This window comes from Vipera berus, assembly GCF_964194415.1.
Source record: "Vipera berus genome assembly, chromosome: 2".
Lineage (NCBI taxonomy): Eukaryota > Metazoa > Chordata > Lepidosauria > Squamata > Viperidae > Vipera > Vipera berus.
Window position 1 is genome coordinate 110,029,659 of NC_138203.1, and position 16,048 is coordinate 110,045,706.

General features: G+C 42.5%; 1 protein-coding gene across 4 annotated transcripts in view; it reads right to left on the reverse strand.

The window, feature by feature from the left end:
• The window catches only part of SUPT20H (SPT20 homolog, SAGA complex component), a 75,505-nt gene that overhangs the window by 29,230 nt on the left and 30,227 nt on the right, over positions 1–16,048 (reverse strand). For 2 of the 4 annotated variants that reach the window (XM_081315767.1, XM_081315765.1), the window contains exons 17-22: positions 10,940–11,048; positions 10,062–10,235; positions 7,917–8,229; positions 7,241–7,395; positions 6,196–6,251; positions 3,316–3,432 (exon numbers count right to left, since the gene is read on the reverse strand). In XM_081315767.1, coding sequence (XP_081171893.1) covers positions 3,316–3,432; positions 6,196–6,251; positions 7,241–7,395; positions 7,917–8,229; positions 10,062–10,235; positions 10,940–11,048 — 924 coding nt within the window. Of the gene's footprint in view, positions 1–3,315; positions 3,433–6,195; positions 6,255–7,240; positions 7,396–7,916; positions 8,230–10,061; positions 10,236–10,939; positions 11,049–16,048 lie in introns of all 4 variants that reach the window. The other 2 variants (XM_081315768.1, XM_081315766.1) reach the window with 2 other exon arrangements.

The window sequence follows — 16,048 nt, forward strand, 5'->3', positions numbered from 1 at the left end:
GGAAGGAGCGAAGGTCGGGAGCCATCTGGAGCTCAACCGGTAAACGGTTCCAAAGGTCAGGCGCACCCACAGAGAACGCCCTACCCCTGGGAGCCACCAGACGGCATTCTCCAACCGGTGGCACCCTAAGGAGGCCCTCTCTGTGGGAGCGCACTGGGCGGAGGAAAGTTGATGCCGGCTGCAGGTGATCCCTAAGGTATTCCGGACCCATGCCATTTATTTATTTATTTATTTATTAATGGGATTTATATCCCGCCCTATCTCCCGAAGGACTCAGGGCGGCTAACAACAAAACATATAATAAGTACAGAAATTAAGATAAAAATAAAATTAAAATCATCTGTGCAATAAATTAAAATTAAAAATTAAAAATAAATTAAAAATTGTAAATATAATTAAAATGCCTGTCAGTCCAGGTCAGCCAGGTGGAAAAGGAGTGTTTTGAGGCCGCGACGAAAGGACTGGAGATTCTGGGCCATCCGAAGCTCAAGGGGGAGCTGATTCCATAGGACTGGCGCTCCCACAGAGAAGGCCCTCCCCCTGGGGGTCGCCAGCCGACATTGCCTAGCTGACGGTACCCTGAGGAGGCCTTCTCTGTGTGAGCGTACTGGGCGATGGGAATTCGTTCCCGGCAGCAGATGGTCCTGCAAGTATCCCGGGCCTAAGCCATGTAGGGCTTTAAAGGTAAGTACCAGCACCTTAAATCTCACCCGGAGGGCAACCGGTAGCCAATGCAGCTCACGCAGGAGGGGTTTAATATGGGAGTATCGGGGTGCTCCCATCACTACCCGTGCAGCTGCACTCTGCACCAGCTGAAGCCTCCGGGTGGTCTTCATGCTCTATGCCATGTAGGGCTTTGTAGGTCATTACCAGTATCTTGAATCTCACCCGGAAGGTAACCGGAAGCCAATGCAGTTCACGGAGCAGAGGTGTAATATGGGAGTATCGGGAGACCCCCAACACAACTCGCGCGGCTGCATTCTGCACTGGAGCCTCCGAGTGGTCCTCAAGGGCAGCCCCATGTAGAGAGCGTTGCAGTAGTCTAACCAAGAGGTCACGAGCGCATGAGTGACTGTACGCAAGGCATCCCGGTCTAGATAGGGCCGCAACTGGCGCACCAGGCGAACCTGGGCGAAGGCCCCATTAGTCATAGTTACTATATGATCTTCTAAAGAAAGCTGTGAATCTAGGAGAACTCCCAAGTTGCGAGCCTTATCTACGGGGGGTAATAACTCACCCCCCATAGTGAGAGATGGAATGATCTGAATTTCCTGAGATGCTGGCACGTACAGCCACTCAGTCTTGTCAGGGTTGAGCTGAAGCCTGTTCCTCCCCATCCAGATCCGGACCACCTCCAGGCAACGGGACATCATGTCGAGGGCATCACTGGGGTGGTTTGGGGTCGAAATGAAAAGCTGGGTATCATCAGCATACTGATGATACCCAACTCCAAAGCCACGAATGATCTCACCCAGAGGCTTCATATACAGTAGATGTTGAACAGGAGAGGCGAGAGGACCGACCCCTGAGGAACTCCACAAACGAGAGGCCTCGAGGTCGACCTCTGTCCCCCTGCCAACACTGACTGCGAACGTCCCAGGAGGTAGGAGGAAAACCACTGAAGAACCGTGCCTCCCACTCCCAATCCCCTGAGACGCTGCAGCAGGATACCATGGTCGATGGTATCAAAAGCGGCTGAGAGGTCTAATAGGACTAGGACAGAGGAATAACCCCTGTCCCGAGCCCTCCAGAGATCATTCACCAGAGCAACCAATGCCGTCTCCGTGCTGTGCCCGGGCCTGAAACCCGATTGGTATGGGTCCAGATAGTCAGTTTCCTCCAGGACCAAAGGGAGCTGATGCGCCACCACGCTCTCAACAACCGCAAGAAAATGAAGGTTGGAGACCGGACGAAAGTTAATACAGCTGGGTCCAAGGTAGGCTTCTTGAGGAGAGGTCTCACCACCGCCTCCTTCAAGACGGAGGGGAAACAACCTTCACTCAAGGAAGCAGATATCACCGCCTGGAGCCAGCCTCGTGTTCCCTCCCGAGCCGCATAAACCAGCCAGGAAGGGCACGGGTCCAATAGACAAGTGGTGGAGCTCAGCTTCCTCATAATCCTGTCCACTTCCTTTGGAGTCACAGGATCAAACTCCTCCCAGATAACATCTACAAGACCACCCATGTCCTGATCGTCAGACTCTGCCCAATCGGAGTCCAAACCGGTCCGAATCCGAGCAATTTTGTCCGACAGATGTTGGCTAAACTCCTTGGCATGACCCTGCAAGGGATCCTCCCTCACCTCCTGATTAAGGAGGGAGCGAGTCACTCTAAACAGGGCGGCCGGGCGATTATCTGCGGATGCGATGAGGGTAGCGAAGTAATTAGACCTCGCCATCCTCATTGCCGCGAGATAAGACCTTGTAAAGGATCTTATTCGTGATCGGTCGGATTCAGACCGGGTGGATCTCCAACAGCTCTCTAGGCCCCGTCTCCTACGCTTCATCTCCTGGAGCTCCGCGGAAAACCATGGAGCGCACTGGGATCTGCACCGGGTCAGGGGCCGCAAGGGTACAACTCGGTCAAGTGCCTCCATGGCTGCCTTTTCCCAGGCTTCCACTAAGGCATCTGCCGAGCTGTGAGCAAAGGAGGCAGGTGGGGACCCCAGCGCTGCCTGGAATCTCTCAGGATCCATTAAGCGTCTGGGGTGGAACCATCTCGATGATTCAACAACCCCACGACGGGGGGTGGCAAAACGGAAGACCAGCCGCAGGAGATGATGATCGGTCCATGACAGGGGCATAACAATTGGAAGAACCCCTACCAAGATCATCTAACCACCGTCCAGATAGAAAAACCAAATCGAGCGTGTGGCCCCCCACATGAGTCGGGTCCTGAATTACTTGCGTCAGGTCCATGGCCGTCATGGAAGCCATGAACTCCCGAGCTAACTCAGATGATCCTCCCAGAGATGAACAATGTTAAGCAGCCCTTCCGTCTATGGAATGTTGGGATATCAATATGTCAGAAATCCAGCTGGTTATCTAAGGGTACAATGTAACTGCAGGTATGGGAAGGCTCCCTGTGGCAGCCAACATTCCCTGTGAGCTGAAATTACATTACCAGGATTCCAGGCCATACAGAAACTTTCACATGTACCCAATAACTTTTCTTTGAAGACAGCTCCATTGTGTTGTGGAGATTAGCTCCCCAGTGATATCATCAACATAAAGGAATCATGTTGATATCTACATGCAAACATATGAGACAACCTGGCTTATTTTTTTATTATATTACTCTCAATAGGTATGCCTACCTGATCTCCCTGTGGCTGAGGACTAGAAGTTGTAGGCAGCTGAGATGAAAACTGGGTGAGTTGTTGTTGCTGTTGCTGCTGTTGGAGAGGGTTGAATATCAGTGAGCCACCTGCAAGCTGTTAAAGTTTAAAGAAATATTAGGTGTTGGCAGGGTTGTGTATTTTATTTGCGATGCAAGCAAATATACAGAATTTAGAATTTATATTTGCGAGCACCCAATATCCTTAGTCCCTTTTCACTTCAAGAAAATTGGGAGTGAGAGACTTTATACAGAGTAAAATCACACTAAAAAGTAAATCTAAATCAAAGTGACCAAAGTAGTTTTCCACAGCAAGCATCATCAGAGTTCCAGAAAAACATCTACTTCTGCTTCATTGACTATGCTAAAGCCTTTGATTGTGTGGATCATAACAAACTGTGGCAAGTCCTTAAAGAGATGGGCATACCAGACCATCTTATTTGTCTCTTGAGAAACCTATATGCGGGCCAAGAAGCAACAGTGAGAACTGGACACGGAACCACTGATTGGTTCAAAATTGGGAAAGGAGTCCGGCAAGGCTGTATACTGTCGCCTTGCCTATTTAACTTATATGCAGAGCACATCATGAGAAAGGCAGGGCTAGATGAATCAAAAGTTGGAATTAAGATTGCCGGAAGAAACATCAACAACCTAAGATATGCAGATGATACCACTCTAATGGCAGAAAGTGAAGAGGAACTAAAGAGCCTCTTGTTGCGAGTGAAGGAGAGTGCAAAACTTGGGTTGAAACTAAACATTAAGAAAACCAAGATCATGGCATCCGGCCCTCTCAATTCCTGGCAAATAGATGGGGAAGAAATGGAGGTAGTGACAGATTTTATTTTCCTGGGCTCCAAGATCACTGCAGATGGGGACTGTAGCCAAGAAATTAAAAGACGCTTGCTCCTTGGGAGGAAAGCCATGGCAAATCTAGACAGCACACTAAAAAGCAGAGACATCACCCTGTCAACAAAAGTGCGTATAGTCAAGGCTATGGTCTTCCCAGTTGCAATGTATGGCAGTGAAAGCTGGACCATAAGAAAGGCTGAGCGCCAAAGAATTGAAGCCTTTGAACTCTGGTGCTGGAGTAGACTCCTGCGAGTTCCTTGGACTGCAAGGCGATCAAACCGGTCAGTCCTAGAGGAGATCAACCCTGCCTGCTCTTTAGAAGGCCAGATCCTGAAGCTAAAACTCAAATACTTTGGCCACCTAATGAGAAGGAAGGACTCACTAGAGAAGAGCCTCATGCTGGGAAAGGTTGAGGGCAAGAGAAGAACGGGACGACAGAGAATGAGGTGGCTGGATGGAGTCACTGAAGCAGTAGGCGTGAGCTTAAATGGACTCCAGAAGATGGTAGAGGACAGGAAGGCCTGGAGGAACATTGTCCATAGGGTCGCGATGGGTCGGACACGACTTCGCAACTAACAACAACAACATCAGGGGTGTCAAACTGCCGGCTCTGGGTTGGACACGTCACACGGAAGCCACGCACAGCCGATTGCCAGCAATGGCAAAACAGTCCTGATACGTTGCGCGACATCATGTAACATCACGAGTTTGACATGTCTGACCTACATGAACTAATTCTATTCCCCATTAGGTAAAACATATGTGTTTCCAATAAGACCAAAGCCTGGAATCTCTGTTATAGCTGGAAGGAGGAATAAGAGGTGTAATTGAACAAGTGTTGAGCAGAGCTTTTAAGCTAGTTTGTTGGATATCCCATAGAACTATCTCATCAACTTTTCTTTGTGAAATAGCAGTACTTTATTTATGTTCCATCTTTTACCTTACAGGACACTAAAAGTAACAAACACAATTTTATAAAAATAGTTAAAGGTAATTATTTAACTCAACCTGAAAAGACACAGCAAACGAGGAATGTGTTTCAATATTTTCTAAAAGCAGAGTTGCAGTTCTGAAGGAAGCATATGTCATTGCTTGACAGCAATACAGGAGAAAGCATTCTCTGTATGACCAAAGTTGTATCTCAGAAAGTAAGGAAATTTTAAGAGCCCAATCCTCATGACCTCAATGTCCAAATAAAATAATATCAATTAGACAATCTATCTAATAATGAAATTCCAAAGTCATTATAAATATTAAAAGCATTGCCAACATCATATATTTAAGCTTGCTTCTGAACATATTTCAAGGGTAAGCCCATATAGAGGGCAAGGTAGTTACCAAGTCAGGATATAACAAAAGCTTGGCTAATTCAATGAGAATCCCAACAATGGAGTCATTGGCATTGGGCAGTCAATAAATTTAAACTACCATATTTTTCTGTGTATAAGATGCTATTTTTTCCTGCAAACACCCTCTTCAAAAATCAGGTGCGTCTTATACACAGAAAAATAATGGTAACCTCCACAGCCCAAGGCATGCCTGTGTGGGTTGCCATGCCACCTGGTGCAGGTATCAAGCCCCTGTGGGCTTGCCACTAACGGGAGGGGGCAAGATCGTCAGCCGGCCAAACTCTGCCAATCAGCTGATCGGTGCGGAGAAACTCGCCTGCCAGAGCGTCTTATACAAGGGTGCATCTTATAGATGGAAAAATAGGGTAATTAATTAAAATAATAACATGGACAATGAGATAGTTGAGCAGAGGGAGCTTACCCTAACCCCAGTTGCAAAATCTCCACATTTTTGCAGATCTGAAATAGAGAATTGGCTTTCCAGATCCACAATGTCCTTGCCTCAATGTTTGGCGATGAAAATTTTTTATTGTCACATTTTTTCCAACCTCATGTCAAGCGAAACATAGATCTTTCTATATTTTGATAGGATAATATGTTTTACTAATTAGTCAATGTCTTGAGAAATCACACAGAAAACAGGCCCAAGTATATTATCATACCTGCAGAAGATTCAGTGGGCGAAGGCCTGGAGCATTTTTTAAACCAAAAGGGACACCTGCTGAGATTAATTTAGGTAAGAAAACGTTGTGTTTTTTTCTTCTCTTTAAATTACATCTAAAGTGAAAGCGAACAGTGTAGCTAACCATTAATATTGACAAAAGCTATTTTGGCCATTTCAACAGAAGCAACTATTTTTCCCCAAAATACCTCTTCTAGTGAAAAAGAAGAAAAATATGAGTTTTAAATGCTAAAATATTCCAACTTTAAAGCTCAGCTTTAAAATTTGTCATATTTTAGTATTTAAAACTCATTAAAAAAATTATGAGCTTTAAAATTTAAGAGTTCATTTGCACTGAAACTGTACAATGTATCTTTTTTCAATAAACTGAATTAAAACACCTTAATTCTTGAATCCTAGTAATGATTCAAGCATTCAGAGTACCATAGTTTTTCTCTACTGCCATATCAGGGTAGAGGAAGGCATATATGTGAAATAGAAAAAATTACTTTATTTATATTACCTCACAAGAATTGCTTAAATACAATGCACATAAAATAACTGATTAAAAATATAGCACAAATTGAAAACACAATAGCAGATAAAATTTACCACAAAATGCTAAAATTATGAAACCAATGTAGCAAATTAAAAAGATTACGTAAATAAGATTATTTTAATTTTAAATCAAAAACAGCAGATTATTTGGAAGATCAGTGCCACTATATAAAATGGTTACTCCCAAATATTATGAGACAATTGAGAAGAAAGTAGAGCTACCAGAAGCTACACTATCCTATAGAATGAATCCTAAAATTTGTCTGGGTCTGTATCACATTAGAAAATTTAGTTGCATATGCTTACAAAACTTAAAACTCTAGAGGACTGCCACCTAGGGCAATAGTTAAGATGGCGTTAATGCCCATCACTATATACTATGCAATTTACTAGTTAGTAACCTTCTAGATTCTTTTCCCAATTTGCACTTTCAATAGGCATCATCATCATCATCATCCAATTACAGCATGCCGGATTTTCATACTGACCTGGCTGAGAGGTATGCTGCATTGCAGCAGGGAGTGCATTTGGCACCAGATTTCCTGATGGTAAAATATTACTCAGGTTTATACCTGCAGGGGGGGCTGCACCAGTATTACCCCCCAACATGGGATTTGAACCACTCATTAATGTTTGTGTTCCACTGTACAAAAGGAATAGGCAAGAATTAGACTAATATGGCATGAAATAATATTCAGTTTTACTAATCAAGTTACAACAAAATATTTTGCTTCACTTGAATAAATTTCTTCATATCTATAGTTCCTCATATTCCATCCCAAAGCCAACTAAACAACATAACATGTGAACAGTGCTCAAGGAATGAACAGAATGACAGATGCTCTCCTTATTCTTAATTCTAACTCCAATGATGGTAAAAATGGAGAGCAGATTACCCACACATAGAAATAATACAATAAATAATAAAAATTACATTAATCTTAACCAGTTTTCTAAAAATTACTCTAAAGCTTTACTTTTTGTATGTTGACATAATTATGATCATCAGCTAATGTTTAAGAACATGGAATGAAATAAATGCACTAAAATATGTTAAATTTCATTAATTGGTTAACCCATCTCAAGTTCATCACTCATGAGTGGGCTCACAGCAACATGGAACATGGTGGAAAGTAACTATAAACTATAAAATAACCAACTTACCACACAGAGCCCACTACATTGATGAAGTTAAGTCCTGCAGTGTTTGTCATGACCTGGTTTGAAGATGTTCCTGTAGTAATGGAAGTTACCATGGTGGAAAGAGGAATGGTCATTACAGGCAATGTCTGGCCCAGAGACATTTGCTGCTGAGCAAAAGGGGTAAGTAAAGTGGGCTGAGGGGTGAAGCCTGAATCTTGGGAAGTAAGGGTAGCAGAATGGGTAATCAGAGTTGAGCTCTGAGCATCAGCAGGGTGTGGGGTCGATGAAAGGGTGTTGGTTGGAGTAGGAATAGCTGGCTTAGGAGTTCCAGATCCTGCTCATTGAGAAAAATAAAAAGCACTCGTTTGTTATAAAAGGCTAGTCCTTTTTTAAAACTAAGGTTAATGGACTCTTACTTAGCTTGATATTTTATTCCACTTAAAAAACGCCACCAACAGCCCAGCCAACTTGGTTAATAATTGCTGTTTCTGATGAATGAAGCATATGGCACAAAAATATCACTATGCTTAATCTGCAACTCGAGTTCTATTTATTCCATTAAATCATTCTAACATTGTGGACACATTTACATCACTCCTCTGCTATTAACTATCTCATTCAATTTCAGTATTTTCTTTAAATAAAGCATTAAAATGCTATAAACAATAAACAAATAATCTAACATTGTAACATGTAAATCTTTTAACATCTGCACAATAATGTAACATTAGAAAAGCAGCTTGAATAAAAATCTGGACAGTGAAAAAGAAAATACAAATAATTATCCATCACTGGTTTGCTTAACTTGCAGACAGAAAGAAAACAACAATCAATGATTGCATTTAAAATGTAAAGTTGGCATAAAGCAATAATATCAATGGAATAAAGAAAGACAATAAAAGTTCTAAAGCTATTTTAATTTTGTTCTTTTTTTTAAGCACTCATGTCTTGCAGAAAGAAAGAAATGTGAATGTTTAAAAGCTGGGGTATACAACAACACTTATGCATCTAGAAGAAAACACTCCCACAAGTTGAGTTTGGTTCCTGAATATGTGGATATGCCCATGGAATTTTTTACAATGCCTTCTTCCAGGAAACTTTTTTGACTTCCAATATAGTCCCTGGGATTTCCCAGCTACATATAAGGAGTGGAATGAGAATTAAGTTAATCAGATAGTTGGGAAAAATTTACCAAAGCTCCTTTTAAGTTTCTTTGTGCAAAACAGGAAGGCATAAAAATGACATCTGTTAAGCCCCTTTCTGACAATTTTAGATTATGCAACACACAAATCACAGGACTACATTATGCAGCAGACAAAGAACTGAATAGACAAAAAGATACTCTAAGGCAGGGGTCTTCAAACCTGGACCTTTTATGACTTGTGGACTTCAACTCACAGAATTCTTGGCTGGCTGAGAAATTCTGGGAGTTGAAGTCCACAAAATCATAAAAGAGCCAAGTTTGAAGACCCCTGCTCTAAGGGATCCTTCCCCATCTCCCATATATTTCAAAGGGTGGTTAAAAACCCACAGCCGTTTTTATTGTGAGATTTATCAAACTGATGCTGCTGAAAAATCCAAACCAGCTTTCTATCAGCTCAGAAGACATCTAAGAAATTGCACTAATATCTGGAAACTATTCTTATATTTTTGTCATCAGCAATGATTTGTAAAACAGTATAAGAGTGTTTTAAAAAATCAATTTATAAACTTTATTTTATTACCATATTGGGACTTGATCATGTTAAATAGACCTATAGAAATACAACTGCAGCATAATTGATGACATTCAAATAGTTTTACTTTCTTAAAATATGCAAATTAAAATTGGTCTTAATGAGCTCTTATTGACATATTAGTGAAAAGATATCTATTTTGGAAACTTCTATGGTTACATTAATCATCAGGCTATATGAAAGACAGACCTAAGTTGGTTGCATAAAATGAGTCAAAACGTATACACAGAGGGTGCATACATATATAATTATACAGAAGAACCAAATACAATTACAGCAAACAAAGTACATACAGTGAACAAGAGGCCTGCTTTGTGCTGCACAATTAATACACAATTTAGGACGTGCTAGTTTCTCCAGATCAGCCGATTAGGAAGTTTACCATGAGAAGCCTATGAAGATTTAATGGAGAATTTAGGGCGAGACTCACTTTGTGAAGCACTTGCAGGAGACACAGAAGCTGAAGAAAGCAGGCTCAATTGGTTTAGATCCAGAGATTGCTTCCGAGATACACAGGGAGGCTTAGGAGGAGGAAGAGCAGAAGGAGGAGGAGGAGTTGGAGATTTGAGATGACTGCTTGACTGCTGTGGACTAAAAATATTACCTGAAAAGCATAATAGATGGATTTGTTCTGTGAACCAGCATCAGAAAGATTATTTCATTTTCTAAAGTTGTTTCCCCAGTTTTGCTACAGTACATATTAGCTATGCAATCCAATACTTGCTTATAAAAAATGATGCAGACCACCTCACTTTTTTGCACTTGTTTGGAATGTAAGTAACTTCTTTAGACTGCAGTTTCACTATTTCCTTACTGGAAGGAAGCTGAATATGTCTTTTTCTCTTCCTACTCTTCCTTACTACTGTGAGAAATTATCTGCCACAGCTTTCTGGAAGGCTGTTATGGAGTCCTGTTTTCCTAGCTTCCAGTCTGCTTATCTTATCAAGTGACACGGACATTGAAGAAGGCATATAATTTATTGTGCTAGGGCAGGAATGTCAAACTGCCAGCCCATGGGCCGGATGCATCATAAGGTAACCACGCCCACCCCATTGCCGGCAATGGGGAAAAAGTTCCGATATGTCGCATGATGACATGTCTGTGCTAGGGGAATGTCTGTCGCATGATGACATGTCTGTCCTAGGGGACTGTGATCTGAGTTGCTTGCAACTTTTCCTATCAATAAGGCTATAAATATATGTTCATATTCCTTGAAAGATTCACTAACAAATTCTAAACAAGGAAAGCACAACTTATTCCACAAATATCTTCTCAATATAAAGGAAAGTGCTCTGAAACGGTATTTACCTGAAGAACTGCTTGCTGAACTTGAAGGTAGCTTGATGGGAGGTGGTCTGTGTTTCACACCTTTTCCCAACACTGAAGACTGAATATAACCTGCCACACCCTCAGTCTGCTAAAAGCAAGCATACACCCTTGGAATCAGAAGAAATCTACAGAGGTCATACTAACAAATAAATATGGAAACTGATATGCCAGTCAAATTCAGCATATTTGCATTTTTTCAGGAATGGGAATAAACACTATTAGTAGAAAGAGTTTCCCTTAGTTGTTTAATGTATTCCTAAAAAGAGCTCAGAACAAATTATTTTTAATCAAACCAGTCAAGCCAAGAAACATGTCTCTGTACTGCAAAACACTCTCATCTCACATTTTATCATCATTTAAACACTGAGCCTGAGCCTAGAATTTAGTTCAGATCCATACAGTGATCTCCTAGAATATTTTTAAAAGTTTAATTCTAGGTAATTAATTCAATTCTGAAGCATTTAACGATTTATCTAATGATATTAAATAAGTTCCCTGTCATGGATTACTGCCTTGTCGTGGAGAAGGGGCTTGCGTAATTCAATGAAGCTATGAGCTATGCCGTGCAGGGCCACCCAAGACGGACAGGTCATAGCAGAGAGTTCTGACAAAACGTGATCCACTGGAGAAGGAAATGGCAACCCACTCCAGTATCTTTGCCATGAAAACCCTATGGACAGTACCAAAAGGCAAAACGATATGACGCTGGAAGATGAGCCCCTCAGGTCAGAAGGCGTCCAATATGCTACTGAGGAAGAGCAGAGGGCTAGTACTAGTAGCGCCAGAACGAATGAAGCGACTGGGCCAAAGCCGAAAGGACGCTCAGCTGTGGATATGTCTGGTGGTGAAAGGAAAGTCCGATGCTGTAAAGATTTTTTCTCCATTGGAACCTGGAATGTAAGATCCATGAATCAAGGAAAGCTGGACGTGGTCAAACAAGAGATGACAAGACTGAACATCGACATCTTAGGTATCAACAAACTAAAATGGACAGGAATGGTTGAATTTAATTCAGATGACCATCAGGTATACTACTGCGGGCAAGAATCCCTCAGAAGAAATGGAGAAGCCTTCATAATCAATAAAAGAGTAGGAAAAGCAATACTGGGATACAATCCTCAAAATGACAGAATGATCTCAGTTCGACTCCAAGGCAAACCATTCAATATCACAGTAGTCCAAGTCAATGCCCCAAGCACCGGTGCTGAAGAGGATGAAATTGACCGGTTCTATGAAGCCCTACAGCACCTTATAGAACTAACACCAAAAAATGATGTCCTTATGATCATGGGGGATTGGAATGCTAAAGTAGGAAACCAAAAGATAACTGGAATAACAGGCAAGTTTGGCCTTGGAGTACAAAATGAAGCAGGGCACAGGCTGATAGAATTTTGACAAGAGAATACGATGTTCATAGAAAACACTCTTTTCCAACAACCCAAGAGATGGCTCTACACATGGACATCACCAGACGGTCAACACAGAAATCAGATTGACTATGTGCTCTGCAGCCAAAGATGGAGAAGCTCTATACAGTCAGTAAAAACAAGACCAGGAGCTGACTGTGGCTCAGACCATGAGCTTCTTGTTGCAAAGTTTGGCTTAAACTGAAGAAAGTAGGGAAAAGCGCTAGGCCAGTCAGGTATGAATTAAATCATATCCCTGTTGAATATACAGTAGAGGTGACAAATAGATTTAAGGAATTAGATCTGATAGACAGAGTGCCTGAAGAACTATGGACAGAGGTTCGCAACATTGTACAAGAGGTAGCAACCAAAACCATCCCAAAGAAAAAAAAATGCAAGAAAGCAAAATGGCTGTCTGAGGAAGCTTTGCAAATAGCTGAGGAAAGAAGGGAAGCGAAAGGCAAGGGAGAAAAAGAAAGATACGCCCAATTGAATGCAGACTTCCAGAGAATAGCTAGAAGAGATAAGAATGCCTTCTTCAATGAACAGTGCAAAGAAATAGAAGAAAACAATAGAATAGGGAGGAGCAGAGATCTTTTCAAGAAAATTGGAGAGATGAAGGGAACGTTCAATGCAAAAATGGGCATGATAAAGGACCAAAATGGCAGGGACCTAACAGAGGCAGAAGAGATTAAGAAGAGATGGCAAAATTACACAGAAGAACTACCGTATTTTTCGGACCATAAGAGCACTTTTTCCCCCCAAATTGGGGGGGAAAACAAGGGTGTGTCTTATGGTCCGAAGGTGATCCGTATGGCCAGTCCCAACCTCCGCAAGTGAAAGCAAGGGAGATTGCAATTGGCTCCTGCAATCTCCCTGCAGCCCGGCTTTCTCTTGCAGAAGGCAGGCTGAAACGGAGCAAGGAATGCGAATCGCCCGATCTCGCGCTCCTGCGATCTCCTCTGCTCGGGTTCAGCTTCACTTGCTACAAGAGAAAGCAGGCTGAAACAAAGCAAGGGAGATTCCCTCGTTCCGTTTCAGCCTGCTTTGTCTTGTAGCAAGAGAAACTGAAACCGAGCGGAGGAGAATGCAGGAGCGCGAGATTGGCCGATTCGCATTCCTTGCTCCGTTTCAGCCTGCCTTCTGCAAGAGAAAGCCGGGCCGCAGGGCTGCCTCCGTAGGTACTGCTCTAATGCGGAGAGGGAAGGACAAAGAGGGAGGGAAGGAAGAAAGAAGGAAGGAAGGAAAGAAGGAAGGGACAATGGGAGAGGGAGGGAGAGAGAGAGGGAGGAAGAGAAAAATAGAGAGAAAGAGGGAGAGAAGGAGAAAGAAAGAGGGAGGGAAACAGAGGAAGAGGGAGAAATAGAGGGAAAGAGAAAAATAGAGAGGGAGAGAAAGAGGGAGAGAGAGAAGCAGAAAGGGAGGGAAATAGAGGGAGAGAGAGAAAGAGGGAGAGGGAAAGAGGGAGAGAAAGAAAGGGAGAGAGAGACAAGGAGAAAGAAAGAGGGAGGGAAATAGAGGAAGAGGGAGAAATAGAGGGAAAGAGAAAAATAGAGAGGGAGAAGGAGAAAGAGGGAGGGAAACAGGGAGAGAGAAAAAGAGGGAGAAATAGAGGGAAAGAGAAAAATAGGGAAAGAAGGAAAGAGAAAGAGAGAAAGGAGAGGAGAAAGAAAGAGGGAGGGGGAGAGAGGGAGAGAAAGAGAAGGAGAGAGAGAAATTAAATTAGTAACTTGATTGTTATGTGAATCTGGTTTCCCCACTAACTTTGCTTGTCAGAAGGTTGCAAAAGGCGATCACATGACCCTGGAACAATGTGACCATCATAAATATGAATCGATTGCCAAGCATCCGAATGTAAATCACATGACCCTGGGGATGCTGCAACGGTCATAAGTGTGAAAAATGGTCATAAGTCACTTTTTTCAGTGTCATAACTTTGAACGGTCACTAAGTGAATCATTGTAAGTCGAGGACTACCTGTACTTTACCATTTTTTTCCTTTTTTAGGGGGAGGGTGTCAAGTTTTTGACACGTTGCTGGGTGACATTGCCTTGTCCTAAAAGTGGTACAATGGATGAAAAGGTTGAAAAGCCCTGTTTTAGTATACTGGTACTATTTGGTTCAGAATATTTTTTTTCTTGTTTTCCTGCTCTAAAAACTGGGTGCGTCTTATGGTCAGGTGCGTCTTATGGTCCGAAAAATACGGTATACAAGAATGAGCTTAACGTCCCTGATAATCACAATGAGGTGGTTGCTGACCTCGAGCCAGACATCCTAGAATGTGAAGTGAAGTGTGCCTTAGGAAAGCTGAGCAACAACAAAGCTAGTGGAGGTGACAGTATTCCAGCTGAGCTATTCAAAATCTTAAAAGACGATGCAGTAAAAGTGCTACACTCAATTTGCCAGCAAATTTGGAAAACTCAAGAGTGGCCACAGGATTGGAAAAGATCAGTTTACATTCCAATTCCAAAGAAAGGCAGTGCCAAAGAATGTTCAAACTATCGCACCATTGCTCTCATTTCTCATGCTAGTAAAGTTATGCTTAAAATTCTACAAGCTAGACTCCAGCAGTATGTGGATCAAGAACTACCAGAAGTACAGGCAAGATTTCGAAGAGGCAGAGGAACTAGAGATCAAATTGCCAACATACGCTGGATCATGGAGAAAGCTAGAGAGTTCCAGAAAAACATCTACTTCTGCTTCATTGACTATGCTAAAGCCTTTGATTGTGTGGATCACAACAAACTGTGGCAAGTTCTTAAAGAGATGGGAGTACCAGACCATCTTATTTGTCTCTTGAGAAACCTATATGCGGGTCAAGAAGCAACAGTGAGAACTGGACACGGAACCACTGATTGGTTCAAAATTGGGAAAGGAGTCTGGCAAGGCTGTATACTGTCACCTTGCCTATTTAACTTATATGCAGAGCACAAGGTGAGAAAGGCAGGGCTAGATGAATCAAAAGTTGGAATTAAGATTGTTGGAAGAAATAACAACCTAAGATATGCAGATGATACCACTCTAATGGCAGAAAGTGAAGAGGAACTGAAGAGTCTCTTGTTGCGAGTGAAGAAGGAGAGTGCAAAAGTTGGGTTGAAACTAAACATTAAGAAAACCAAGATCATGGCATCCATCCCTCTCAATTCCTGGCAAATACAGTAGATGGGGAAGAAATGGAGGTAGTGACAGATTTTATTTTCCTGGGCTCCAAGATCACTGCAGATGAGGACTGTAGCCAAGAAATTAAAAGACGCTTGCTCCTCGGGAGGAAAGCCATGGCAAATCTAGATAGCACACTAAAAAGCAGAGACATCACCCTGTCAACAAAAGTGTGTATAGTCAAGGCTATGGTCTTCCCAGTTGCAATGTATGGCACTGAAATTTGGACCATAAAAAAGGCTGAGCGCCAAAGAATTGAGGCCTTTGAACTCTGGTGCTGGAGAAGACTCCTGCGAGTCCCTTGGACTGCAAGGCGATCAAACCGGTCAGTCCTAGAGGAGATCAACCCTGACTGCTCTTTAGAAGGCAAGATCCTGAAGCTAAAACTCAAATACTTTGGCCACCTAATAAGAAGGAAGGACTCACTGGAGAAGAGCCTAATGCTGGGAAAGATTGAGAGCAATAGAAGAAGGGGATGACAGAGAATGAGGTGGCTGGATGGAGTTACTGAAGCAGTAGGCGT